This window comes from Netta rufina (assembly GCF_964035555.1).
Source record: "Netta rufina genome assembly, chromosome: 2".
Taxonomy (NCBI): domain Eukaryota; kingdom Metazoa; phylum Chordata; class Aves; order Anseriformes; family Anatidae; genus Netta; species Netta rufina.
In genome coordinates this window covers 96,678,082-96,705,630 of record NC_140124.1, presented here as the reverse complement: position 1 = coordinate 96,705,630, position 27,549 = coordinate 96,678,082, and the positions used below count along the sequence as shown (strand labels likewise).

The 27,549-nt window shown below is 45.9% G+C and overlaps 1 protein-coding gene across 2 annotated transcripts in view; it reads right to left on the bottom strand.

Annotated features, from left to right (window-relative positions):
• RIPOR2 (RHO family interacting cell polarization regulator 2) overlaps window positions 1-27,549 on the bottom strand; it is a 60,686-nt gene that overhangs the window by 24,970 nt on the left and 8,167 nt on the right. The window contains exons 1-8 of one of the 2 annotated variants that reach the window (XM_084281832.1): window positions 22,342-22,560; window positions 7,806-7,932; window positions 6,567-6,722; window positions 5,860-5,938; window positions 5,615-5,638; window positions 4,732-4,785; window positions 1,847-1,996; window positions 871-934 (exon numbers count right to left, since the gene is read on the bottom strand). In XM_084281832.1, coding sequence (XP_084137958.1) covers window positions 871-934; window positions 1,847-1,996; window positions 4,732-4,785; window positions 5,615-5,638; window positions 5,860-5,938; window positions 6,567-6,722; window positions 7,806-7,906 — 628 coding nt within the window. In that variant the 5' untranslated portion in view covers window positions 7,907-7,932; window positions 22,342-22,560. Of the gene's footprint in view, window positions 1-870; window positions 935-1,846; window positions 1,997-4,731; window positions 4,786-5,614; window positions 5,639-5,859; window positions 5,939-6,566; window positions 6,723-7,805; window positions 7,933-22,341; window positions 22,561-27,549 lie in introns of those variants that run through there. The other variant, XM_084281831.1, reaches the window with a different exon arrangement.

The window sequence follows — 27,549 nt, the reverse complement described above, 5'->3', positions numbered from 1 at the left end:
ACTTGTTTTCTCTATGATGGGAGCATGGAGTGACTAATTTTAACTTGATCTAAGCTAGATCACGTCTCATGCACTGCAACAGTTGGACGCAACTAACTCCCATGTGTGACAGGGCAGGCAGAAGCAAAACCCTGGGTGAGATTTGTGAGCTCTGAAAAGTCCGTCATTAGTATTTCAGCTGGAGAATTTACAAGTGCATGAATATTTAGATCCTGATATTTTTTTAATTTAAGACATTTAATATTACAGGAATAACAGCATTAGTGATGCTTAGTGATTCAAAGCAATGGGCTTCAGGTAAAACTGATTCCGCATTATTAAAACTCATAAAGACAAGGAGGAAAACATGCTACCACAGAGTTACCTAGGTCTTTCAGTGGTAAGCTACCCTTGGGTCTGCTTTTTTCCATTTGCTTAAAAAAGGTAGTAGTGAAAGTTGGCAAAAGTAAAGGAAGTGGAAACAGACACTGTCAAATTAAGAAAGTGTTTTGAACTTCAGCTCTGTGGTATTCACATAATTTCCTACCCATCTTCTTAAACGGTTGTGGAGATAGAGGCACAAGGTGCAGCAGCCTTCAAAACTGAATCACTTTGGCTGTTGGGAAGGGTGTTTAGGGAGCCTAATTAGCACATCTCCCTTGAAAACAAAAATCATCATCTCGAAATTCTCCGTAAGCTTTGATGTTCCCAGCTCTGGGAACCTTTCCAGTGGGCAGAGGTGCAAGTCAGGGTTTGAAGGCTCAGCAATTGGTGCGGTGAGGGAAAAGCACACCTATTATAAGTCCATGTAAAACTAGTGCATCTCAGTGCCCTCTGTAATGTACACAGACTTCTGCTGTTCAAAGAAAGGAAACGTGAAAAGGCAATTACCTTTCATCTTGATGCAAAACTCCCCCAGTAGGTTTTCCAGCTCTGCTTCTATGGTACACATGTTCTGTGTTGAAAGACAGAATAGTAAGGTCAAATAAACCCTCTTTTTTTTTTTTTTTTTTTTTTCCTTTTTTAAGGTCTATTTGGAAATAAAAGTTTTTGTTACGCAGATGAAGGGTGTTTTGCAATTAAACCAATATGCCAGAGCTGTTTAGCTGAATCTAGCCCTAAAAACAGCAGCTGAGCTATGCCTGCTTGCACCGAAGCTGAATGTAACCCCGCGCTCTTCTGTTGCTCTCTAATCCCTGTGTTGGCAACACCCAGTTGTGGCCCTTGCAGTGTAACCTGGTCACTGTCCCAGTCCTTTCCAGCCAGGATGTGTGCCAGCAGCAGCTCCGTGCCAAAGTGGCTCCTAGCATGTCATTAATCTCTCAAGAAACGTGAACTACGTTAAGAAAAAAAGACTGTGGGAGGTGGGTATTGGACCCCTTCCAGCTCTTCCTTCAGATCGCGGAAGGATGCCACAGTTTGTGTGCTGCAATGTTTGCAACACCATTAGACCCTTCTTATTTTACTGCCTGTTTAATAAAATAGGTGGTGATCACAGCAAGTAGTACTGGATGGGATGCAGCAGGTATCTGCTTGTTCCAGCCAACCTGCCACCCTGGCATCTGCAGGGTAGGAGGGAGCATATATAGCTGCAACATATGTAGCTTAGGGGCAGATTTACTGCTCAACATGCAGTGGTTCCTGGGTACAACCCTGGCCTTGTGGATCGTAATTATTATTTCAAGGAGCTCTTTGGGCTCATGTCATCCATCTTTATATCAGGCATTCACCTGAGGATAAATTAAGAAAAAATAATCGTGCTTCACCAATTTTGCTTTTAGCCCCTTTATCTCATTGAATCTAGTGGCAAAGTTTCCATGGCCTCCAACAGTGCAAGAGCACAACAGTTGAACTAATGAAGATGTACCTCTGTGTACTCCTTGTAACTCCTGTTGATTTCAGTTAAACTCTCTCGAGCTGCTTTGCTGGCAGGAGACATTGCAAAGGCTTGCTTCATTTTGCTTGCACCATCGCAGAGACGTCTTTGGATACAATAGGCTTCATAAAGCTCATCCACCTGGAGGGAAAAACAAAGATGTATTGAAAAAAAAAACAAAAACAAAAACAAAGCAAAACAAACAAAAATCAACATCTGAGAACTCAACAAAATAAAGGCAGCAAACTGAAGTAGTGTGTGATGCAAGGAAACGACGCCAAACAAGTGGTAAACTATTAGATCCAGGGCAAGCAAATGAAGCTGTGATACTCTTACAGTTGACACCATGAGATAAAAATAACTTCTGCTGCAAAAATCTCATTACAGCAACAGTAGATGCTGTCAGCAATTCACCTGCTTGCCCTGTGCATGCCTTTTAGCTATTGCTGCTGCCTTCCTCCCCCCAGTCTGGGACACGTGCAATTGCTGCTTTATGGCAGGAATGCAGCAAGCTTCTGAAATGTATTGGTGTGGAAGAGCTCTTTCAGAGGCACGTGCAACATCCAGACTGCTAAATGGGAGCAGACACATTAAAAGGCACGTTTATCAGGGCCAGCAATGCCTTCAGGATTGCTAACACCAGCCGTGCGTTGAGACTAATCCTCCAGAACGAGGAGATGTAGCCAGAATCAGGAAAAGCTTAGGAACAGCTGATGTCAAATTAAGAAAATATTTTGAGCTTCAGCCCCACAGCCACTCATAACTTTTTAGTGATCTCCTTCGGTCCTTGGCATGATGTAGACTCCAGACACTTAGTAAGCAGCTCTGGAGGTTCTGCAAAACTTGGTTGCATGCATTTTATAGTCTCACCTGGATCTAGCTTCAGAGTGTGATGAATTTATGTGTCTCATGCTTTGGTTTTCCTTTTTCCTCTAATCCCTGCACTGAAGGTACATGTTTACTCCATCCAAACTGTTCAGTGAGAGTCTACAATGGCATAACTTCATCTATATGAAGTTAAGCTGCTAGATACAGGAGACATAGGCTTTCTAATCTGACTTTATCAGGGTGAGGAGGGAGAAAGGAATAGAGAAAGATACATCTTCTAGTGACCCTTCTAAGATAGGATGGTATTTGTTTTTTACTTAGAATAACTGTTTCCCTTCATTCTCTCTGACACCAAGTGACTGCCCCATGCACCCTGGTCCTCACTAGTGGATTTTCACAGCAGAATTTCTCTCAGTGAAAACCTTCCAGTGCCTTGGCTTCCTGTCTATAACTGTTTTTCTGCATTAGGAATAATCCCAATGTGACCATCCAGGTGTGCTGTGATTCCCACTTTTCCAAGCCTGCTTAACCTCCAACAGAAAGTGTCACCTTCTATTTGGAGCAGGACTGCTCTTCCTGACAGCTTTAAAGCATGACATTGATTTTTACAAGGTGAACTTGGACTCCTGATGGCTGAAGCACCTAATGAGGGATCTCCAGCTGACATGGGAGCTGCTTTGCAGGTGAAGCAGTGCATCAAAGAATAATAGAAGCTTTGACAGCATTTTGCCATTTCAAAGTTACAGGGAAAAGCTTCTTGGAGCCATATCCACCACTATTTCCCTTGCAAGTCCACACCACTTCCCATGCTAAAGACAGCTCCTGTAAATAGTCGTCCCTTGGTATTTACTCCTGCTGTTAGTGTGGAGCATTGACCCAGTGCTGGTGTCCTGTGTGGTGGGGACGGATTTATCCACTCCGACAGATGAGCTCTCTGCTCCTCACATCCCATTTTAGGGACAGCGGGTGCCCTCGTTCAGCACAGCACAGCTTCCTGCCAAAAGAGCCCTCCTCTGGGGCTTGCTCAAAAACACCAGCGTGCCACCACCTGAGCAAGACTGTGAATTTTAAGGCCATGCACCTCTGCTCTTCCTGCCTCTGTTGCTGTGGGTTACAGAAAGTGAACTAATGTGCTCGGCTGACCAGCATTACCTCTCGCGTTTGGTGCTTTTCGTTCCTATTATAAGCACAGAAACCATTAGCTCTGAGCAGCTGGAGTGGGAAGGACGTGAATGGAAATGTTCTTCAAGCAATAATTTTGCCATTCATGTTGCCAGCAAGAGAGAAGGTGGTTTGGGGAACAAATTTTCAGCCTATTGCCTGGTGACTTTTTCAGCTCCGAGAGTAAGAGAACATAAAATTAAAAGGTTTGGATGGGCTGTCATAATTGGAGCACTTCAAGCTGCATGAACGCTTTTCAAACAACTCTCAAAAGACATTTCATCCATCAGAAATAATTCATTCTTTTGTCAGGCTCAGGAAAGTAACTAATAGCTAGCAGATATGTTTATAACCGAGAGAATACATGCTGTGGATTTTGTCCAGCTTGAAAATGTATTGGTATAAATCATGAGTACCTCTACTGGGTATGATAGACTCATTCTCACCGATGTAATCAAGCAGATGTGGGCCCACCAAGCCACGCAGAAGAAGCATTAGCAGTGAAAACTGGGAATAACTCCAGTCTAGCCATGGTGCACGGTGGGAACAACTGCTGAACTAGATTGTTTTCAGCTGTAACACCATTTCTACCTATAGTTTGAAAATAAGCATGCTGTGAGAGAGACTTTCCCCAGCAGCTGTCTTATCCCATGTTCTCTGTATGGCTGAAAACACATGGCAGCATCATGGGGCATGGAGAACAGCTGGACATCAGAAGCTGCAAACCCTTTCTTTGTCTCTGACCCCCAAGTGACTACAGCAAAAATACTGAATGTGGGAGAGGCTTTCTCAGCATTGGAGTGGAGGGGCACCTTTTTGGCCAAGGGTTTGTTTTCCTCATAACGTAAGAGCTGGTGCAGAAGACAGATGCTAAGGATGCTTGTTACCTTGCTGATGTGGAACTCCAGCCTCCTCATGTATCGCTCCACTGCTTTGATTTGCTGGAGGAAACAGAGAAGCAGAGGGTGAGGCACAACTGAATGCAGCAGCAGGACATCTCTACTAGCTCTGCTCATGTCTTTGGGTCCCCAGGAGCCTGAGAAGCTCCTTAAAACGTGCAGGGTTTCATTGCCCACAAATCCAGAATCGACTACAACACCTTACCATGATTAATCTGCTGATGAAAAAATTGATCTCATTGGCATCTATATAAAAAAAAAACCTTTATTAAACAAACAAACAAAAGCTTTCTGTTGGGTCTGCATAGGTTTTCCTTGATGAAAATTTCCTGGTTTGTTGTTGTTGTTAAGGAATGTGAGACTTTTTGGCTTGGAAAACTGTATTTTTTTCAGTACTTTGAAAACCTGTATTAAAACTGATGAGGTTTTGCATTTCAAAATGCATTCTTTTCCTGAATAAACTGTTTTTGAAAACAAAAACAAGCTTGGTATTTTGACTGAAAAAAGACAGATTGCTCAGGAAACTTTTTTTTTTTTTTTTTTTTGAAATCTTTTCTTTTGTTTTACTCAGAATTTCCCAGGGGGGATAATATTTTCAATTTTTCAACTTGTTATTCCCTAGCATTGGCAGGAGCAGGGATGGGAGAAAACCGGAGGGACAGATCTGTCCTAAGGGGCAGCTACCAGCAAGCCCACCTCCAACTGAGTACTCCTGTGGGGCATTTCTCCTGCTCTTTGTGAATGCCCAGATTATGAAGCTTCGATGGTGTTGGCCTGACTGAGAGATTTGGTTGAGAGAGTTCTCCCATGCCAGCTCCGTACATCATACAACTATTAACCCTTGCAAGAAGTGTCCAAGAGAGTAACATACCTTATCTAAATCATACAGGACTCCCTGCAACAGAGAAGAAGAAATTGTGATTTATTTTGCAGCATAAGAGCAACAGAGAAACATGAGAAAGCAATATTTATAAGTGAACAGAAATAGAAAATCAAGATCTGGAAGGGGAAAACAGCACACATGCAAATTCCCGACTTCCCACTCCCAGCCTGTGACTGCTCCAGTACCTCTGGAAGATTGTAGTGCATCTACACAATAAAAAGTGTGACACGTACCAGCCGTGAGTTTCTTCTCATGTCTTTTAACTGAGCAGTCAACTTGTCCAGCTCTGTCTGGTGAACTTCCAGATACTCGCTGTAAACACAAACCAGAGAAGGGAGGCGTGAGCTCTGCGGCACGTAACAGAGACGATTGCTGAGAGTCGTAAAAGGAAATCTCTGCAACAAATGGCTTTCCTCCCTGGGTGCGCTTTCAGACAAAAATGCATTTGCATTGATCTGTCCTAAAACCAGCTTCCCTGCTGCCTTTCAGAGAATAAGTAGGAGCCTGTTATTTAACTGTGTATAAGAGCTCGGTGTTTTCCTGTCACTGAATGACCACTTCCAAGTAAGCTGTCTGCTGCTTAGTTTACAGGCTGGTGCCTTCCAATCTCTGCTCTCCTATCTGGCTGGTAAAAGCCCCATTATCATCTGAGACGTTATCTTAAGGGTAATACAAGCCTCTGATATGACACAAGGAAAATTGGAGAAAAAAAAAATCCAGTTGAAATCCCAGCCCTTGGGATCTTTCCTATCAAACTTAGTGGAATTGGGATTCTTTCCAATTTCCCCTACAAATAATTCCAATCAAAAGTATTACAATGAGGACTGCAACAGGTGCATTCTTCTAGTCTATGATTAAGGATCTCTGCTCCTGTGAGATGTCATTCTAGGCTCTAAAATGTCACAGAGCTTCAGTCGGCAAGCACAATAAAGGCTCTTACTCCAGGCCATTCTTCAGGGCTCTGTAGACTTCCTCCATCCTTTTGGGCTGGGGCTCCTTGGGGGTGGTGCTGTTCTTGTGGCCCAAATTATGCATTTTCTTCACCTTCGCTTGGGGCTTCTTGAGCGCAGAGGAATTTTCAATAAAAGAGTTACACCTGCAAAGCGAACATTAAAGAGGGGGAAATCCCTATAAATCATAATGATCTCAAAGAAGCATAGCTTAAAGAAATCTTCCTGATATTATCTCTGCTAGCAGAAGTGATTCTGCTTACGTGCCTGCCAGTTAAAGTGCTGTGTTTGTTTATAGGTTGAGAGGTCTGAGCAGCCTGGGACTTGCTGTCAGCTTTTGATGTGCCAGTTGCCTTTCTGAGATATGGATGCCGGCTTAAGTCCCAGGCTCAGCAGCCCTTTCTCTGTCTCATCCCATGCCTGTCCTGCCTCACGTCACCATAAAGAGGCTAAATACAAAGGGGAGCCCAGATAATATCAGGCATAAAGCCTGAGGGCTCCTAAGGAAGACTGGGGGGTGGTTAAGCGTGTGCCTGGAGGGCAGCATCATGCTGCTGGTGTTGAGCACGGACTGCAAATAGAAGAGAGTTGTGCTGCATGTAGGTGCCTCCTTGGACTCTTTTCTCTCGATCAGCATCCAACAACCATCACTGACCTGAGCTGGCAGTGTGGAGGTGCACAAGTGGAAGCTAATTATACAGTAGCCTCTGGGGTTTACTTTCTGGCTTGGGAAATGCCTGGCTCAAAGCCTGAAGTCCTGTCTAGCCAAAAGGCGATGCACGGAAGGGTTCTGTCCCCGGAAGGGTTCTGCCCCCAAGCTCTGCCCTCCCTCCCAGCAGGATGCTGAGGCAGCCCCCCGAAAGAAGGGGACTCGCTTTGAATTCACAGGGAAAAATGACTTTTAGGTAGCGGCAGTCTGAAGCTGGGGGCGGTGGGAAGCGTAGCGTGCTTCTGTGCACTTTACGTGTGAAAAGATCGCTTTATAAATTAGGGAATTAAAGTTGTTCTCTGAAATGTTCTCACAACTCTGAGGCATGTGCGGAAGCCCTGTGTTAAGAGTGGAGGGGAAGTATTTGGTAGTTAAGACTCAGGGTAACAGCTTGATTATACACACAATGTAGAGAGATATTTTAGCCTAGAAAACTTTTTTCCACCTTTTCCACCTTCCAAACCCCAGCGCCTCTTTACCACCTGATGCAGAAGCTTCCCGTAAAGAGCACAGTACTTGCCTGGAGCGTCTCTCTTGAAGCCCGCTGAAGCCAGCAAAGGACTGGCTCCTGATAATCCCATTAGGACCTCCTGGAGAGAATGAATGTGATCCTATTGACATGATTTCTGGGAGCCGGGAGGATATTCCTGAAAAACAACAGAAGGAACATCAGGTAAAAAGGTGGGCAAGAAGCACGTGGTAAGGCAAGGACTGCCCGGCATCCCAAGGGGTGACCCAGCCCCATCAGGGGCTGTCAGACAAGGCACAAACATGACTCCCTGCTCCAGTCTACAGAGATCCATCACTCTCTTTTCAGAATAAACCACAAGAGTGCCTGCAAGGATGTTGAATTTTCTTGGAAAACAGCAGAGATGGTGAGGGTTTTACATGTTCTGTGTTTCACACATTCAAGGGGGCCTTGGCAACACGAGAGGAAGGTCTTGGTATGTGTGTGTGCTCATTTCCAGTGCCCAGCTCAGCATTTGCACTCAGCCTCAGCTTAGGGATCAGCAGACTAAGGAGAAGGAGACAGTGGTTCTCCATCCTGCTGGACCCACCACCTCCATCCTTCCCAGGGTGCTAATGCTGTCATGCTGCGATACGCATGGAGAAATTAGGCCAGCTTGAAAATAACCAAAAAAATAAAAAATAAAAATAAAAAAATATTTTTTTTTCCCATCTATTTTAAAAGGTAGCCCTGGCATGTCCTGTACCCCCTGTTCATTTCACCTCCAACAGCTGTGGATGAGGTTGAGGCTGAGACAGGACTGAATAGCAGGGCAAAAGCTGCCTGCAGGCAGCAGAGCTGATGCTTTGTAAAACTGCAGCCTGCGGGGCTGAGCGGGTGCATTTAAAGCAGCCTCACGTTTAAAGCAGTCCCCACAGATGAAGAACAATCCAGAGCTGAGTGCCCAGAAAGGAGCCACTTGTGAGGACCACGGATCTGCAGCCTGAGCCTTCACAACCAGATTTATTTATTGAAGATAAGGAGCAGAGTTACATGGTGCCTCCACGGCAAACACTCACTGGAAAAAGCAAATATGTGGGGAAATGTTGTGTGCAGTCCAGTTGTGTTTAATTTGTAATGCTAGGCTGGACAAATACTCTCTGAGGTGGTGTTAGGCATCGTGGCAAGCTACTTCTCTCTGGAGAGGACTGCATTGCCCAAGAAGAGCTGCTTTGTCGGGAATATTTCTGTAAGAGCTTTGCCAAAAATATTTCTTCCAGCTCCAGAATTGTCAGCGCCATTAGCAATGCGAAGTTCTCCCTGTTACACAACCCAAACGGCATCAACCTCCCAGCTTCGGGAGTGAGAACTGGATCAGTTCCCGTGTGACTGGGCAACTCTCACAGATACAAGCTTGGCTTTGTGATATGTGTATTTAAGTTGAATATTCTGGTCTGCTGTGACCAGTAGGTAGCTGTGATCTGCCCAGGTAGTCCTGGAAAGCTCTCCTTGTCCCCAGTCAGCCTGAGGAAGAACAGCCACCGAGATCTCTCTCATGCTGGCTGCACCAACCAAAACCTTCTTGAATGATCCCCAGGCATGTTTGGGGGATTAGCGCGGGCAAGAGGCTATTCCAGTAAGCAGCCTGGATGTGGCCAGACCCCATTTTGGGAGACCTTTACAGCTGGAGGCCGTTCCAACCTGGCTGGCCCTGCTCCTGGAGCACAGAGGCAGGCGTGACGGGTTTACCCCACCGGCATTAATGGGAGATTCAGCCCCACAATCATCAGCTGTTCCTCGAGAAATAAGGGCAGCAAGAGCAAACCTGAAACCAGGTGCTAGTCCTGACCACGCTGGCTATAAAAACACAGGTACTTCGGATTCAAAACTCATATAAAAATGCTAGCATCCTCCTCACAGTGAATATCTTCTGTGCTAACATGAATGAAGGGCAAAGGTCTGAACAAAACCTTTGAGTGTTTGCATGCACGCTGGTAGCATTAGGTTTTCTTTTGCTTTGGGGGAGCTTAAAAATATAATAATCTCAAAAAAGGAATTTACTGATTTATTTATTTTACTTATTTTGCCGAAGTGCTCAGGAGGCTTTGCAACGCTTTAGTAATGAAGCCTTTCCGCACAGTACCAAAAGGAAGTGTGGATGAAGTGCAATTGAAATGCAAACTGGAGACCTGCCTGGAGCTACTTGTGCTTTGTTTTTGCATAAAATGTTCAGAAGTCAGAGCCCAGATTGGCTTATGCTCTCTCTCTATAAATATATGTTATGTATAATCTTGGCGATTAATGTATGTTGTATTTCTGTACAGAAGAAAGCTGTGATAAAAGGAAGTAACGGAGTCAGAAATGATGAAATCTCACAGTTGGGTTCAATTACTTTTCAGTTCATCAGGTTAGAGGTTGCCTCCACTGTACAAACACAATCTGTTCTCAAGATTTAAACTTACATTGCCGACATCTCAGACATTTCCAGCTGACCTCATGCTGCTGCACTGACCCTCTTTAGCAGCAGCAGCAGCAGCAGCAGCCTTTTAACCCAGATTCGCATGGGCACCGTGTCCGTGGATTATTTACGATACTAACATCTAGCAAATATGCTTTGGATGATGAGTATTTGTCACATTGTTGGAAAACGCTTTGTTGAGGGGGATTTATTTTCCTGCCTGTTAAACCATTCATAGGCCTCTGTGCTAGCAGCAATAGATCAACTAAACAAACCTACCTCTGAATTTAGTACTAGGTCTGTTTGCTGATTATATGCATATATGTAGTCACTAGGGTAATTTCAGTAAGGCTCATCACACAAGGACTGACTCAGATCTGCTGCTGAACTGACCAGTGTCCCTACAGATGCACACCCCTAAGGGGATTTGGGGGATGCTCCAACAAAGTGACTATCTCAGTCCATTTTCAGTAGTTATCTGATATAATGCTACCATCTTCTAGATACAACATGCATTTTTCTCTCAATACTAAAGCATACTGTACATTTCAAATGGTATTAAAAGCTTTTGAGATCTGAGACTTCTGCCTCATCAGTGAACCCAACAGGTACACTTACATTTTAAAATCTATGTAGTTGATGAACAACTGATGAAAACACCACTCTGCTTACTAGCGAATATAAACATGCGCTGTGTATAAGCACAATTAGTGTAATTAGTATTGCTCCTGCTAAGTGTGTGGCAGCTGAATGATTAGCCCATCAGCAGTGTCAAGGGATAAGGTGAAATTGTATCAGTATTTTTCACTGCCTGACTCACTGACAGTGTGCAGCAGGGAATGGCAGATAATTGATGATGTCTCTGTCCCCGGGGAAATAAAAGCCCCATCTCTCCTTTCAGTCGGAACAGCTGAGCCTGAGCTAATGAGAGGAGAAGGGACCGTAGAGCCCATCACTTCCACAGGACTGCCCCTTTTAGTCACCCTCTGAATGGACTTGCACCTCCCGTAATGCCAAAATATCTGACAAACAGTGTGAACTTCCAGCTAAGAGAGGTGAAATTCAGTGAGAATTACATTTGCTAAATCTAGACTGACTTTTTTGTGGACCCTTTTTGCTTGACTTTTTCCCCATGATTAACCTAGAGACCACCATACGATGAGGGAAGTTGTTTTTACTTCACATGTGCTAGCAAACATAGCAATAAATACACGAGTGGTGGTGGTGCCCGCAATTGCTCCTGCTCTCTCCTTGTAGCATCTACAGTTACAGCTCTGGGCCTAGGGTTTGCTGTAGGGTGTTAGGAAGCTGCATGAGGGTTCGTTGCACAGAGGCTTTGGGGATGCTTTTGGATTATCTATAATCCTTGATTAAATGGGAATGTGAGAGTGGATTCAATGGGCTGAAGTGATCCTTGATAATCCCTTCGTTCATACTTATCTTTTTTGTGCAGCACACATTTCAAGGCCCACTCTGAATCTAAGAAGATGCAATCCCCATAGTGAGATGTCTTGTCTGCCGTTCCCTGGGCTGATCTGTGCTCTGCACACTGAAAACATTTGGTGATAATTGTTTAGGGTAAGGTAAGGTGAGGGGGTCCACTAAACCTATCTCAGCAGAAGCCAATTGACTCAGTTTTTCACACTAGGAACTCTCTTGTCTGAAAACCTGGCAATGGGGTATGTCTAACAAATGAACTGGAAACTTGTTGAATAATGAAAGGAAAGAATACGTTCACCTCTCCTCTGTGTCAAGGATTATGTTCTGATAGTCAGACTAGCTGGCCAATTTACAAAGGTGAAAACACTTTATTGCAATAAAATCCCATTTAGAAGCAAGCACCTCCAAAAGAATAAATCCAACAAGGGAAGAAACTGATTATACCCTAGAAGTCATGTCCTCTCAGCGAGCCAATTCTTTCTGCTTTGCATGAATAAACCCAACGAGCATAATTCAGTTCTAAACTCAGTCTCAGTGCAATTCTAAGCTCATTCAGCATGCACTCATCTGGTGCCACTTGCATTTGTAGTCTGAAATCTATTCTTTTTTAATATCAATCTTCTAACTTCTTCCTTCGGAGTTAGTTGAATTACCTTGGCAATATGAGGCCAGCATGGCCAGTAGCCCAAACAGCCACCTGGAATTTATGGTTTCCATGCTCCCTAGACTCCTAGGAGGCATAGAGGTATGCATTTTGGATGACAATTTAGAAATTCTTGGGGATGATTTTTTAATATAAAAAGTTGACAGTAATATACGGGTAAGAGCACTCATAAGCATTATAAAAGCTTTCACAAGAAAATTAACTCTCTTGCACGTGTTTCAATATTTTTAGGATGAAAACTCATGCGTTAGAGCACTGGCTCCTAATTCCTGGTGTATCAGGATCATTTCTGTGGGATGGGATCCCCTGGAAGCATCTGTAGAAGGGTGTCTTCTGTTGATCATTGGGTTACTGCAATTACAACTTTGATGGCAGTTTTTATGCTCCCAGCAACTGGGCTGCTACTTCTTGTGCAGGGTAGCATTTGCCAGAGTTGTGCAGACATCTGAGCTCCATCTGAAGAACTATTCTGGGTTGCCAGAACAAAATCACGTGCATTCATTCCATCAAAGTCCAAAACTATGAGATATTCCTAAATAGCAGCATATGGCTACACTGACAAGCACACTTCCCAAGCCTACATCAGCCGGTGAAAGGCCAGCAGATCTGTGAGCTTCAAACATTAATTATAGCACACAGAAAAAGAGCCACGTGGGCTTATCAGCATGGCTGTGGAGAGCAGTGCTGCATGGAGAAGGAGCTATAGCCAAGATGGCTCCCTCTCCTTCCAGTCAGAGATCTGGGAGCACCTGGGTCATGCTTGGGTGGGTTCATCAAAGCAGTTGATAGCCTCTTATTCTTGCCCCAGCAGAAGGAGGCAAGTTCGGCCCCACCTCATGCATCAGCAGCTCTTAGTTTAAACCAGCACAGCCCGAGGTGGGTCTCCTGCACCCTGTGGACATCCAAGCCTCGCCTCTCACACTGCTGACCCACCAGCGGGATCTCCCCAAAGGCGTGTGCTCGCTTCTCGCCGACAGCTTTGTTTGCACTGATATATTCTTTCATTAGATATATTCTTTCATTAGATTTTAATACCTTCAGTTTGGGTGGATTCAGTTTTTATAACACACAAAGAAGTGCTTGTGCATCCTTCCTAGCCCTGCTTAAGTCATAGCTGAGAGATCTGCTTGATCATGCAGAAAATCCTACGAGCAAGCACAAGGTGCCATTACCTATTTCTAATAAACACAAATGTTAGCTTTGGGTACTTTGGGTTTAGTTTTTGTTTCAAATAATATATTTTCCAAAACTTGATACTAATAGCAAGATTTATACTTACTTTTTCATTTCCATAAGAACATTTTTTAATGCTGTATGTAAGGATATTTTCAACTGAAATGCTGCAGTATTTGCTAGCTCATCACTAGACACCCTGAGTAGAAACACAAGTTGTCTACCATCTGGAATAGCTCGTGCTGTTTGTTTTGCTCCTCCCACCCAAACTGGATGAAGTACATAAACCAAAAAGCAATAATAATCATAATAAGAAGAAAGCTAACAATCCAGGTCACCGGCAGAATGGCAAAGGAATCTGTGCTTGTATATACATAGGGAGTTCATACTTGATGTTCTTATTGCAATATAACTCCATAAATCCAATACACATCAGTCTTCTACACCAGTACAGTGCCAAATTCAACATGGGGACTTTTAACTTGCTTTTTTATTATTACAGAAAAACCTGCCTTTGGCTCTAACTCTCATGGCCTCGCTAGCACACAAATAATGACTGATGGCGGATGAGGCAAAAGCAGCGTGCCGTCTTGCTCCATTAGGAGCCTGCTTGTAGCTGCTCCCCCTCCAGAGCTCCTGGCACGTGGAGTCACAAGCTGCCCTTTCCTCTGCTTAACCCCCCCCCCCCTCCCAGAAACACCTACAGCCCTGTTCCTTAACCTTGGCTTAGCACACACTGAAAACATAAGGAGAGGGAAATGCAAACGAGCTATTTCACTGTAATAAACCCAAGGAAAATAAGTTTGAGACTAAATGGCTCCCACACATGACAGATGGGTTCACAGTGGCTGACCTCATTTTTTCAGTTCCAACATTTGTTTTGCACAGGCAGCTGGAGCAACTGCGAGCACGAAATACACCCAGGGCCGCCCTTAATGCCATTCTCTTACGGCAGTCTGAGTACAGAGCAATCATATTCAATTGATATTAGTGTAGATCAGCAAAACTCGCTTTGTAATAGCATATAAGAGTGTAACTGAGAGATCAGTCTGGCTGTCTAATTAGATTTCATGTTCATTCATTTTAAGCTAACCCTGGTGTGCACAATGATCTTTGATTAGGAGTCAACTCTGATTCTACTCATCATTGATTATTGTTTTTGTCAATTAAAGAATTAATTAAAATCAAAGCCCCCTAACATTCAACTGCCAGAAAATAACATAAATAAAAGCACTTGTGAAAACCAGCTGAGAATGAGAATCTTGTGTTTGAAATCCACCTTTCACTGCATTTGTAACAGTGGTTTGGTGCGAGTGACCCATGCCTGTATCATACCAGCTGTCATTTCAGCAATGCAGTGTGGGGGTAAATCTGCAAGGCTTTGGGTTACAATGCTATCTATCCCTGTATCAGGAGATAAACTAAAAGGGGTGATCTTGTGAGAAGTAGTAAAACCAGGAGGATGCAAAATGGGCTGCAGGGATTACTTTGTCTAGCAAAAACCTGGCTGCTTCACCACCTCTTCCACCCTAAGCAGAGAGCCACTGCACAGTTGACCATAAGTATCAGGTGGAATTGCAGTTTCTCAGCAGAGATCACAAAAAGTCATAAATCTGCCCTGCATTTTTGTCATCATTAACAGTAGGAGTTAGCAGCCCTAGGTGACCACGAGTGGTGTTGCCCTTTACAGGTCTAACATTTGGGTAAGAACCACGAGTAAGGTCTGAAAGCAACTGGGCAAAGTCTGCCCTGATGTAACTACGTGCAACTCCAGTGGGAGTCTTTGGCCAAAATACATGATGACACCAAGCAGCATCCCAAAGTTGTATGTCAAGTGTAAGCAGTGGAGTGTACTGACTTTCTCAAACCCTGTAAGCAGTGAACATAAAAACCTTCCCACTGTCAGGAGACAAAAGCAATGACCCAGGTGTGTTTAGTATGGTCCTTAAGACTGCGGCTTTCTTTTATTTGCACCAGTAATTCTGTTTACACCCCTCATTTTGTGCAGACAGCAGCAGCACAGACAAGGACAGCAAGCTGAGGCCACCTCTTTGCATGTGCAAGAAAGTAAATGCACTGTGTGGGACAGTCTAGGTAACCAGTGGGCTACTCTAGACATTATTCATTTTGCTCCAGCCAGGGTAGGCAAACCATTGCCATGCTCAGTATCCACTCCAGGTATGCTCTAATATAAGCACAAGTGAGATAAATTAAACAAGAGAGACAGGATTTTCGCCCCTGAAAGTAAAACATCACAGTTGTCAAATCCTTTCAGGCGCTAATGAGATACAAACACTTTGCTGCTCCTCTTTAAATACACAGGATTAGGAAGACTTAAAATGCCTTGGAAGTTTACATGCTAGTTCTGATTCAAGGAGTGTTTTAATGGCACACTGCCCATTAATATGTTGTTGAAGATGCATCCCTCCATGTTTTAGGGCAGAACATCATCCTTAAAGCTGGACATTCTTGTCCCAGGTATGAGTACTGCAGCAATATATTTATTTTTTTGAACACTCCACAAGTGTGTCCATTTCAAAGGCATTGCCATAAAAGTCCCGTGCTACTTCATTTATACTTGGCTGAAGCTCTCTTTTAGTGCACCCCGCAGTTGAACACTGTCCATGCACAATCAAGAGAAGCTGTGTGCTCTGATGTAACTCTCATTTCTTGGCTTCAGCTCATCTACATTTACAACCTGAACCTTATATTAGACAAGAGATGTCATATATGACTTGGATTTATTTATTTATTTTATTTATTTATTTTATTGTTCTTCTGACTGCAATTTTTCTTTCAAACTTTAAAAGCTCTCAAAGTTATAGGAGACAACAGCACTTATCTAATAGCACCCAATAGACTCAAATTCCCCCAAACCACCACCATATTCTCTAGCTGCAAACATCAAAGGAGCTGTGAAAAGCAGATGAAAAAGATCTGATATAGGAAAAAGTGCTAAGGGGAGCTTGTGCAGGGTAAAGGTTGATGGGAAAGCTCATGTTAAAGACGCTGGTACTGGAGAAGGGATCTGCCAACCAACTGGACAACCAATGGGTCTGTTCAGCAGAAATGGAAATGGACTGCCAGAAGGCAGAGCAAGCCCAGCTCCCTGTCACCATGTGGCTGTGGCACATTTAGCAGTCACAGCCCACCACAGCAAGAAGAAGGACAGTTTTGTAGACATGCATGAATTTACAGAAACTATTTGAAGAAGATATTGAGAATTTAAGGGAGAAGTTATCTCCTTGCTGCCAGGGTCCTGAAAGCGTGTTTAATTTCTGTTTTGGAGGACAGGGCAGCGCAATGCCGTGGGTACAGGCTGGTCTGTGCCTGTTGCCCTTAGTGCTGGAGAACAATCCTGAACAGATGTAGTTTACTGCTACTGATGTAGCCAATATAAACCCGATGAGACTCTTAAGTGTACTCCAAATAGAGCTAGTCAAGTTAAATTGGTAAATTTAATCTGTAGTGAACATTAAAAAAGAGAAATCGTGAGTTTCAAATGCCACACACTCCAGCCATGCTATGAGATTAGTTACCGTTTAAGACTTTTTAGATACAGAGACATTAAAGATAAACCAAGGCTAGATGAAACAGATCTGACAGGATTTATTATTGCTGAACTACAAGGTAATTACCTCATGTAACTTTTCATTATATAAATTAAGGGTGCACGGATCTCAGGACAGGCCTGTTTTTCCCTATTTTGCCATTTAAAGAAGAAACCCACTGGAGCCACTGTGAGCTAACGAAAATGTTATAGGAAAAGCACTGCACTTTGTCCTCCTCTGTCCTCCTACTCTTTCCTCATTTCATTCCCTGTTGGCATTTCTGCATTTTCCAACTCACATAACAGTAATAATGGGCTGTCATTCCAGGCACAGGAAAATGAGGATACAACGATTTTTCTCCCATATCTTGTTTCCTCTGAGGGAAAACTCCATTGTCCTTTTTCCAACGGAAGCAATCGTCTTTCCTACCTGGTGGCAGGATGCTGGTCATGCCAGAGGGAAGCCTGTGTTTCCATCATGAAATATACACTTGTGAGGTGCTCTGCTCTGCAGAGATGGCAGCCTTTGCCTTCACTTCACCTTCCTCATTCATGAGGTGGATGCTGCAGCATGGGCAGGAGCAGCGCACTGCTATTATCTAACAAGGGTCTGCTTTTTCCCCATGCTTCCCTGGCTCTACCCTTAAAAAGATGCCAGAGAGCTTCTGCTTGAAGCACAGGGCTTGGAAATGAAATATATGGCATGCACTACAAGTCCTTCTCCTGCCTGCATGGAAACCAGGCTGCATTTGAAACAAGGCTTTGTGGCCCACTGCCATCTGGGGAGAGGAAGGCAGCATCACCCCCAGATTGCACAGACAGCGAAGCTCTGGTATATGCAGGCAAAATTTCAAGCTGCTTATCCTGCAGCCTCGGCAACAGCTGAAGCCTTACCATTTTTAATACGGGCTTGGTTTGGTTTTGTGTAGAACAGATGACTTAGTGAGCATTCCCAGCTCTTGGTTTTATTAATCTAAACATCTAATAAGCCAAGCAGTCACCTCTGTTTACTTTGGCAGATGGCTATTCTTATTAAAAAGACGGGGTGTATATCTAAATAGACATGGTCTGCAAGTGTTATGCAGAATTCAGGAACACGTCTCATGCATCAAAGAGCACCTCACAGCCAACTGCTTCCTAGCCCACGATCAGCTCTGTGCAGAAACCCAAGCCCTTCTTTGAGCTAACAAATGGTACTTCGCAGACGTACTGAACGAGACGAGGAAAGGGCACTCATTCATGCAGGACTTGACACGTTATGCACTTGACTGAGCAGCAGCAGTGTTTTCAACAGCACCATTGCCCACAAACATGCCTGTACATTTGAGGAAGTGCATAGGATGGCTGTTTGTGCCATAATCCAATGATGCTCAAAGTGATGGGCAGAGAAGAAGATGTCCCCACACCCAGGAAGACTCCCTGGCCAAAGGCTGCTTGCTGGGATGCTATTGCACAAAGGTGTAACACATGCCCTCCTTCTTGTTTTAAAACCAAATGTTCTTAACTTAAATACTTAAATGGAGGATGTCAGGTTACTTAATTACAGAAAAGGTATTTTCCCACTTGCATAAAGTTAGAAAATGCCCACCAGACTACCACATTTCTCCCTGTTTTGCTTCAGTCTTCTAGCAGGTGTGCGATAAATTTGACAAAGGGGAGAGATGCCTCATGGAGGGACAAACCAAGTGGTTTTGGCTGCTCACCTGTTGAGGTATGAACCTCCCATGAGCATTTGCAGGTGCTTATTTGCCTGTCTGTCTCCAACAGATTTCACTGAAAATGGGTTCCTTCCTTGGGTCAGCTTGAGCAGAAAGGTTTAAGAATACGTAGGGTTGGTCTAGCCTGAGTTTTTGTGGACATGAATGCTCATAGACATGAAAACACATAGAAAAGCTAAAACCAGAACCTCAGCGATGACTAGATTGATCTTCTCTGCTGCAGCTCCTCAAGCTTTTTTTGGAGTTGATGGATGGCTTGAGGTTTTCCCATCAGTGATATTTTTAGGACAAGATCAAGTCTGACAGATCTCTGGGTGCTGCAGCTAAGTATACATGCATATTTTTTTTTGAATTACAAAACAGGAGTGCCTTGGAGAAGTGATTATTTGATTATTTGAAATCAATCTGGTGCTGCTGAAAGTCTACCAGCAGGCTGCCTGGCCTGGGGAGCTCCAGCAGCAGTGGTTAACGGGGCTGCTTGAGGGCTGGTGAAGCAGTAAGGAGGTGTCTGGCTCTGCCAGGCAAGGTCAGCTCACGGGAGGCATCAGGGACCGTAGTGCTCTCAATACTTTAAAAGGGCTGGCAGATTAAATGTACTATTGTGGCTACTTCATGGGCTGCACTGGTTCCAGGGAACTGTCAACTTCGATATGTGGCTCCCATTGAAGAGAGGAAAGATGCTAAGATACTTCTGCGCTAATCCATCATTCCTTTTGTGCTGGTTGGGGGGTAAAAATTAGAGGGTACCCTTGTAACATAAAAATACAGCAGAAAAAGGCAACTTTAAGAGAAACAAACAAATAAACAAACAAAACAAACAAAAAAAATAGTTCATGTGTCATGCTTAGAGGACTCGCTTCTTACAAAGGCCACCAGGTGCAGAGCTTGCATACAAAGCCCAAGGCAAGGTCTGTGCTTGTGGCTGCCAAAAAGCAATTTCAGAGTGCCAGGGGACCTGCTCTTTTCTGTACCTTGGGGTGAGTGGGGCAGCACATCCTGGGATCTGCTTTTTGATCGTGGCTGGGCTACAGCCTGGTCCTGGGCACCTGGGCTATGTTGGGAAGTGGGGGCGTTGTTCTGCCCAGCAGCACCAGCCCCAGAGCAAAGACACTTAAAAGCAACAGCTGGAGAGCCCAAACTCAGGGAACTGAATGCAACCCCCTGGACACAGCTCTGGGCTGTGATAAAAGCATGGCAGTGAGATGGGAGCAGCACCAGGCACTGCAGGGAGCAAACACACAGAGCCCCTGCTTGGACTCCACTGCTCCCCTGGGTGCAGTCAGCCTTCCCTCAGAGACCTGTGCAGAAAGGAGCTGGTAAGTCCTCTTGCTCATCATCATTTCCAAAATCTCTTACCAAGAAAACACTTTAACAAGCCAACACCCCCCCACTTGGAAAAGCAGCAAGCACTGTAAGTTGAAAGGGCAAAACCAGTGACCTCTGAGCTCCTGGGAGGTGGGAAGACAGATTTCTTAGCATTGTGTTAATGGAGCCATCCAGGAACCACACAGCCCGAAAGTGACATGACAGGCCCCCATCTGAGGGGACTAATTCAGGTCCTGGTCCTCTGTGACAACCTCTGTGTGTGTGCAGGCACCGCTCTCCTCCCCACCTTCCTCGTCTCCCCGCAGCAGAAGCTCAGTGCTGCAGGCACGAGCCGCCCACCTCCCCTTAGCTCGGCTGCGGGAAAGCACCCCAGCGAGTGGGTTGTCCACGAGCTGCTTGTCCCTGCCACACATACAGCAAGGGGGAAAAAAAATAGAAAAGCCAGAGCAGTCATCCCTTTTTTGGCAAAAGGGACCGCTGCCTTCCGCCTTGCTCCCACTCCTTCCCAGTGGGGAAGCAGGGCAGCCTCCCCCTGGCACCTCTCCCCGCGGTGGGTGCTGTCGGGGGGTTACCTTCCTTCTCGCTGGGGTTTAAAGGCATCAAGGAGCAGAAGGCAGCCCCGTGTGGCTCTGGGGCCGTGCTTTGTACAGTTGGTACCCCCAGTGTTTGCTCTGTGATATAATAAAATAGGGTTGAATGAAGTGGTCACGGGCCTTGAGACCACAAGGAGGTAGAGCAGCCTGGTCACCGAGTGATGCTGGGGATGTCTCCTGCACAGATCAGATTTCTCCTGTTATGCATTCCCAGACATTTGAGAAATATTAATTCTCTTACAGAAAACCCCAAAATATAACTGTGCTGTTATTTTAGAGAGGAGCACAGAAACACAGAAAAGCTAATTGCTCTGTTCCTTGAGCAGGAACCTGGAAATAAACACAACCTGTTGCTCCTTAGGAAGAAAACCAAAGCACACAAACAAACAAAACACCCGCACCCTACCGAGGAAGCACAGCTGGATGTCAACATTTAAACCACCATCGGGTTATGGATGTGGGGTTTTTAAAGTCCTCAACACTGTGCTTGCCTGCACCAAGAGGCAGCACAGACACCATCTTAAAAGACTGTCCTAGGATTTAGTTACCGGCCGAGAAAATGCTGAATTTATAGAAGAAAAGATGCGCTTGGTGCCTTCAGATGGCTCCTGCTGTCCGATACCTGCCCTCCTGTACTTACTGAAGCCTTGGGGCTGGTGTGGAGCAATTTGTCCTGCGTGCCCGCTAGGGTCACAAAGCCGGGCTGCTCGCTCGTCCCAGTGGACGCCGTTCTCCAAAAACCCAGCTCACGTTGCGGGGACCAGCGCAGGGAATATCCCACAGGAGGCTGGGCAGCGAGCACAGAAACCTCTCCAGGAAAGACACTTTCCTCTTGCCCCTTCTTCCTCAAGCCCCCTGTTTGGGTCTGCTCCCTCTTATTTTGTTTATTCGGAAAGGAGAGCGACGCTTGCGAAACCTAATTAGCCACAGGGGGATATGAAGATAATGTTCCTGCTCGGGAGCCTTCCCTGCCCGGGGCTCCAGCTGCGTGACAGCAGCTGAAACACGGTAATTAGGAGGAGCGGGGCAGAGCGCGGCCGGATTAATTAATGAACGCAGAAATCAGGCTGGAAACACACTGAGCTGGTAACAGAGGGGTGTAGCGAAAGGGCGCGGAGGCAGTGTGGCCACACGCACAGCTTCCAGAAGGGTTTTTTTTGAAACTTTGAATGAGGGACAGCAAACCAGCGATAGGAAGACCTGGCATGGGATTTGAATGACCTTTGGCAGCCAGGGCACTCAGAGGTAAACCGAAGAGCAATGCCAGCGTGCAAAACGTTTGCATCAGTCCTTGGGAACGAGCCAGGGACCGAACGGAGAACTTAGGAGGGTCTGAGCTTGCCTCAAACCAGCAATACCATAAAAGCTCACTGGAAACAGAAAGACGGGACCCGAGGAAACGCTGAGACTCGGGGAGACGGGGGTGGGAAGACGGCTGAGCACTTCCACGAAAACATTAAACCAGCTCCCCCAGGCACCTTTTCACCAACCCCTTCACCGACACCCCCCAGCCGAGATTTTCCCATCCCCAGCCCCAAAGCGCACACGACGGAGCCAGCAGAAGCCCGACCTCCTTCCCCCAAATCCCGACGCCTCTCTCCCGGCGGCAGGGCTCAGCTGAAGCACCTTGGGGCCGGCAGCTCCGCACCCCTCCCTCCCTCCCTCCCTCCCCGGTGCCCCCGGTACCTGCTGCTGTCGGCGGGGCTGCCGCGGCTCACAGCCCGCCCCGGGACATCGCTCGCCCACCGCCGCAGCCCCGGGCTCCGCGGCCACAGCGCCGCCCCATCCCCGGCGATAATACAATAAAATTCAGTATTTTTAATTATTATTATTATATATATATATATATATTTTTTTTTTTTTTTAAGAGGATGGGGAGCAGCCTCTCCCCGCTCGCACTGCCCCGCCGCTCTGGCAAGCCAGCGCAGCCGCTGCCGGCTTTTCCTTGCGGAGCTGCAGGAGGAGGAGGAGGAGGAGGAGGAGGAAGAAGGGGAGGCGGAGGCGCTGCGCGGCCCTGGCCCGCCCCCGCGGGCGGTGCGGGGTCCCACGGGCGCCCCCCGGCTCGTCCCGGTGCCGCTGCCCTTGGCTTTGCAGTTTTTTGGGGGGAACAATCAGCTCCCTGTGGCCCCGGGCCAAGTGTGTTTGATTTTTCCTGGCTTTATTATTGTTATCATTAATTCATTATTATTCATGTATTATTATTATTAATTTACTATTATCAATCTATTATTTTTCTATTATCGAATTATTATTATTATTCTCATTACTATTATTATTCTCATTACTACTATTATTATTATTACTCTTACTATTATTATTTTCAGTCGGTTTGAGCAAAAGGAGAGGGACAGGGAGTAGCTGCTCCAGGTCTCTGCTCCCTATCCATAGGATGCTCACTGGCCCCTCCGCTGCCTTTAGTAACCTGTACGCAAACAGATCCTATACTAGGGTACATTGAGGGCTGCAAACAGCAGTTAAAGGTGAATATAGATAATCACAGAATCACTAAGGTTGGAAACGACCTCCAAGATCATCCGGTCCAACCTTCACCCTACTACCAATGTCACCCACTAAACTATGTCCCGAAGCGCCAGGTCCAAGAGGAAGGAGCACGCCAGCAGATGGGACTAACATTTCTTCCTTTGAGCCTCCTGCATCACGCTGAGAAAAAAAAAAAAAAAAAAAAAAAAAAAAAAAAAAGGCAGAAATGCTGCATTTTCCCAGAGATTGTAGGGAAAAGGAAATTTTCTTCAGTTTCAGTCTTCCATCCAAAATACACAGTCCTAGTTACTATAAATGCATCTCAGTATAGGTGAGGATCCTGAGTGTATTTATTGCTGGCCTTAGGACTTTGCCCTTTCTCTTCCATAGCCTTTTTTTTTTTTTTTTTTTTTTGTATCTTTACTCCAGACATCACCCAACAGAAGTACCAAACACCCATGGCTTATTCTTTTACTATTTTTATATATGTTTATATGGGGTTTTATATATGTTTATATATATATATATATTTATATGCAATCTGCTGTCCCTCTTCCAACACTTCAAGCTGCTGCAGATTCCTTTAACAAGCTCTCCCTTGTGTTTCTGAAACAACTAGAAGTGCTTCTTTTGGGAACTCCTGGCAAGGCTGTGGGATTGGTAAATCGACACAGTTTGGGAGGTGGCAGTACTGGTACTCTCCCTGTACACCCCTGTCTTTCCCCATTTGGGTCAGATTCGCCCTTTCAAATGCAAATGTTGTCGATGGAGCACAGAGACCTGCCACACACAGGATGATACTGTACAGAGGAGTTTGTGAAATGACAACAAAGAGTTTGGGTTTCACAAAGCATTGTTCTTGGAGGGAAAAAAGAAAATTAAAAAAAAAGGCAGCTCGCTGAATAAAAAATCTGAGCTGCCAGTTCCAGCTGACCTATAATCTTAAGTAATTTTCAGCAGTAATAATGAACATGTGGTATTTATATTGTATGCCGAATATAAACAGCACCCTGTTGCCCTCAGAAGCAGAAATGAGAGAAAACCACTCCAGATTCAGCAAAAGCATAAAAATCATAAATGGGTGATCTTCGCAGGAGTGTGCAGACCTCTGGGACCTGAAGGTTCCCAAAGCTTCTGAGCTTGGCAGTGGTCCAGGGGGTGACACTTCCAGAGACACAGAGGTGCTGTTGTAGGTCCCAGGGTACATTTTTAGGGTCGTCTGTGATGTTCCTCTGCCTGAACCAGCTCTGCCCCTGCTTCATGTGTTTCTCATGGGACGTGAGCTGGGGGGGGCAAGGCGGAGAAGTTGCTTTCTGGAAAAAGGCAGCTGCACGCTTCGGGCTGTGGAATGTCAGGGGAAGAGAAGAGGGAATATTTGTGGCAATGCTGAAAGCTATAAATGTCTCATCATGCATACTTAATATGCTTTTGAGTCCATTTCAGCCTTTTAGGGGGTGGCAGCTCTCACTGTGGAAGTCTGGTTAATTTGTTAAAGGTTTCCAGTGTTGTCTGCTAATTGCAGCATCTTACTGCAACCTTGAGCCTCCTACAGTGGTTCCTGGCAATTACCCTGTGTGCCCCATGTTGCAAATTCCCCCTGGCCCTGTCAGTTGTATCGGAAGATAAGAAGATTTTTGGAACCTAAGGTTGCAGACGCGAACGCCTCCTTCATTTGCAGCCTCCTCTTTCAAGGAAATGTTCTCAATCCTATGCAAATACATGTGCTGGGGATGTATGAGCTGTTTCTCTTGGTTTCTCAATAGAGTTTTGCATAGCAAACACGGAAATCTTATTCACTCCTCTCTTCACCCTCACCCCTACATATGCATTCCCACTTCCCTGCTCCCCAGGGCTGTTGCTTGTCAAAGCTGCTAGGAGGCTGAGGAGGTTTAAGGATGCTCTAGATAAAATCTTTGCCCCACATAGCCCTTCTGAACACTCATTCAGCCTGACACACAGGCTTTTGAAAGGATCGGGTCAGTCATCCCACGTGTGTCTTGTTTTGCTAATTCAGTGGAAAATGCCAGAGAGCTCTGCCTCCCTCCATCACTAGGCAGGAATCGAAGCTGCCATTGTGTCGTGGCTCTGATCATGCTACTGCTCCTATAAATTATTCACTGTATTGCAGCTTAATCTGCTGTTGTGTTAAAAACAGGTCAGCATGAATGTCCCCAGCACAATTTCTAAGTGACAACAGCAAAGCTGATTCTGACTTTGTCTCCTGAAAACACGGTGACCTCTCCAAAACAGCAACTGTCAGTTGTCATGCACTTTATCCTCTGCCAGCTCCTGTGCACCTTTACAAGCACCAGTTCCCAGCAATGTCAGCCCACGTTATACTTGAGAGATCTAAGCCTGAGTTCTTAAATTACCTGCTGGGCTTTACAGGAGCACTTTGCTTTCTATTAGCCTTTGCTCCCAGGCCAAAGAGCAAATCAGGATTTCCAAGGAAGAGATTAGGGCATACCTAAATGCTGTGCTCCTCCCAGACACCTGGAAGGCTTCTTGCAAGATCTGAGCAGGATTTTCTGGCTGATACACATCACTGAATCACAGAATGGTTTTGGTTAGCAGGAACCTTAAAGCCCACCCAGTTCCAACCCCCTGCCATGGGCAGGGACACCTTCCACCAGACCAGGCTGCCCAAAGCCCCAACCAGGCTGGCTGTGAGCACCTCCAGGGATGGGGCATCCACAGCTCCTCTGGACAGCCTGTGCCAGTGCCTAACCACCCTCTGAGTGAAGAATTTCTTCCCTATAGCAAACCTAAACCTACCCTCTTTCAGTTTAAAGCCCTTACCCCTTGTCCTATCCCTACACCCCCTGACACAAAGTCCCTCCCCAGCTGTCCTGTAGGCTCCTTTAGGTACTGTCCCCATTATGTTACACATCTCTCTGGGTGGGGAATGTAATGACAAATACTTCAGTTTTGCCATCATCCCAATTCAACAGAACAGGAAGACCAAAGCAATGGCCTTCAGGACTAATGCAGCTGCCCTCTATAGAAACCTGGAAAGAAGGAGGTCTGGGGGGTACAGACCTCCTACAGACCCTTACCCCCCTAAAACACTCAGAGAGAAGACCTTTCGAGGACTTTGGCAAGTGTGGGGGCTTCTCATTCCCTGGAGTGCCACAGGGACATATGCCTGTTGTGCAGATACAAAGGCTCAGCCCAGTCCTGTCTGATTTCAGACACCTGAAAGAGGGGGCTGGTGGCAGCAGACCATGCAGGGGCAATTTGCATGGGCGCCTCTCGTTAGTGTCTTCGGATCAGCCAATGTGTTGGAGGAAGCAGCCACCAGACAGTGGCTTGCAGCTTTGGTTTTCTGAGGCAGATTAGGCCCCCCTAGCCCTTAATGCAGATTATTTGTGTACATTTTTTTTCACGAGCAAAAAACTGGGCAATCTGTCATAAGCAACCTAGGCAAGGCTGACCCTACACCAACCCACAATCACTTAACCCAGCTCAATATCCTGTGTTGCCACAGCCCTCCTGCTCTCTGCACCTCACCCTGCCCGTCCTGCTCCTTGGGTTGGCTCCGTGCCTGTATTTCTATCTTCTCTGCCAGATGAGCCTGCTCAGTGCATCTGACTTGAGCTCACCATCAGTCACCCTGTAGCTAACTCTCCTTGATCTCCTTCTAGAAGCTTTTGATACCCACTTGTTTTTCACCACTTGCACCCTGTAACCACTGTGCAACCATTTCCCCCCTTCTACTTCCCATCACTGTGTTGCTGCTCCACCCTCAAGTTCCTCATTTTGCTTTCTTCTTTGTGTCGCTTTTGCAAAACTTTCCACCTGCAGGTCTCAGGGCGATTTATGGGAAAGTCAGGTCACTCGAGCTGATGTTCTGGGGTGGCTCTGGGACAGATTCAACCTCCGGGGGCCTCTGGCCAGGTAGTTGGCACTGCTGGGTCTTTGGGAATGACTGCAGCATGTGTAACGCAGGGTGTATTACCACAGAGCGGTCAGGGCACACATGGCACACCAAGGAAAAGCAAGATATGGGAGCAGAGGGAGAGGGTTAGGGACAGAAAGGGGAGCCTTCATCACACCCTGCTGCATCTGTGTTGGTCTGAGGTCCCTGCACCTGAAGACAGCAAGTTCCCTTTAGGAGGCACCTTCACAAGCACACAGCCTACCTGCCCTCACATACGTAACTTAGGGGACCAGGCGCCACCAATTACACCATTATTCCCCCAGAACTCTCCCCCTTCAAAACCAACCCCAGTGGGCTCCAGCCCCTCTCCAGGGCAGGTTTTGGTGGTGAGGATCTCGTGGACGAGCTGGAGGTGTCAGCACATTCCTGCTTCTCAGCCTGCTCAGTGACCAGGCCTGGTGGAGCCGCTCTCCCCGTGTGCACATGGCACCTCTGTTAGTGTAGCCCTACCCTCCTGTCTGTCCCCTCCTTGG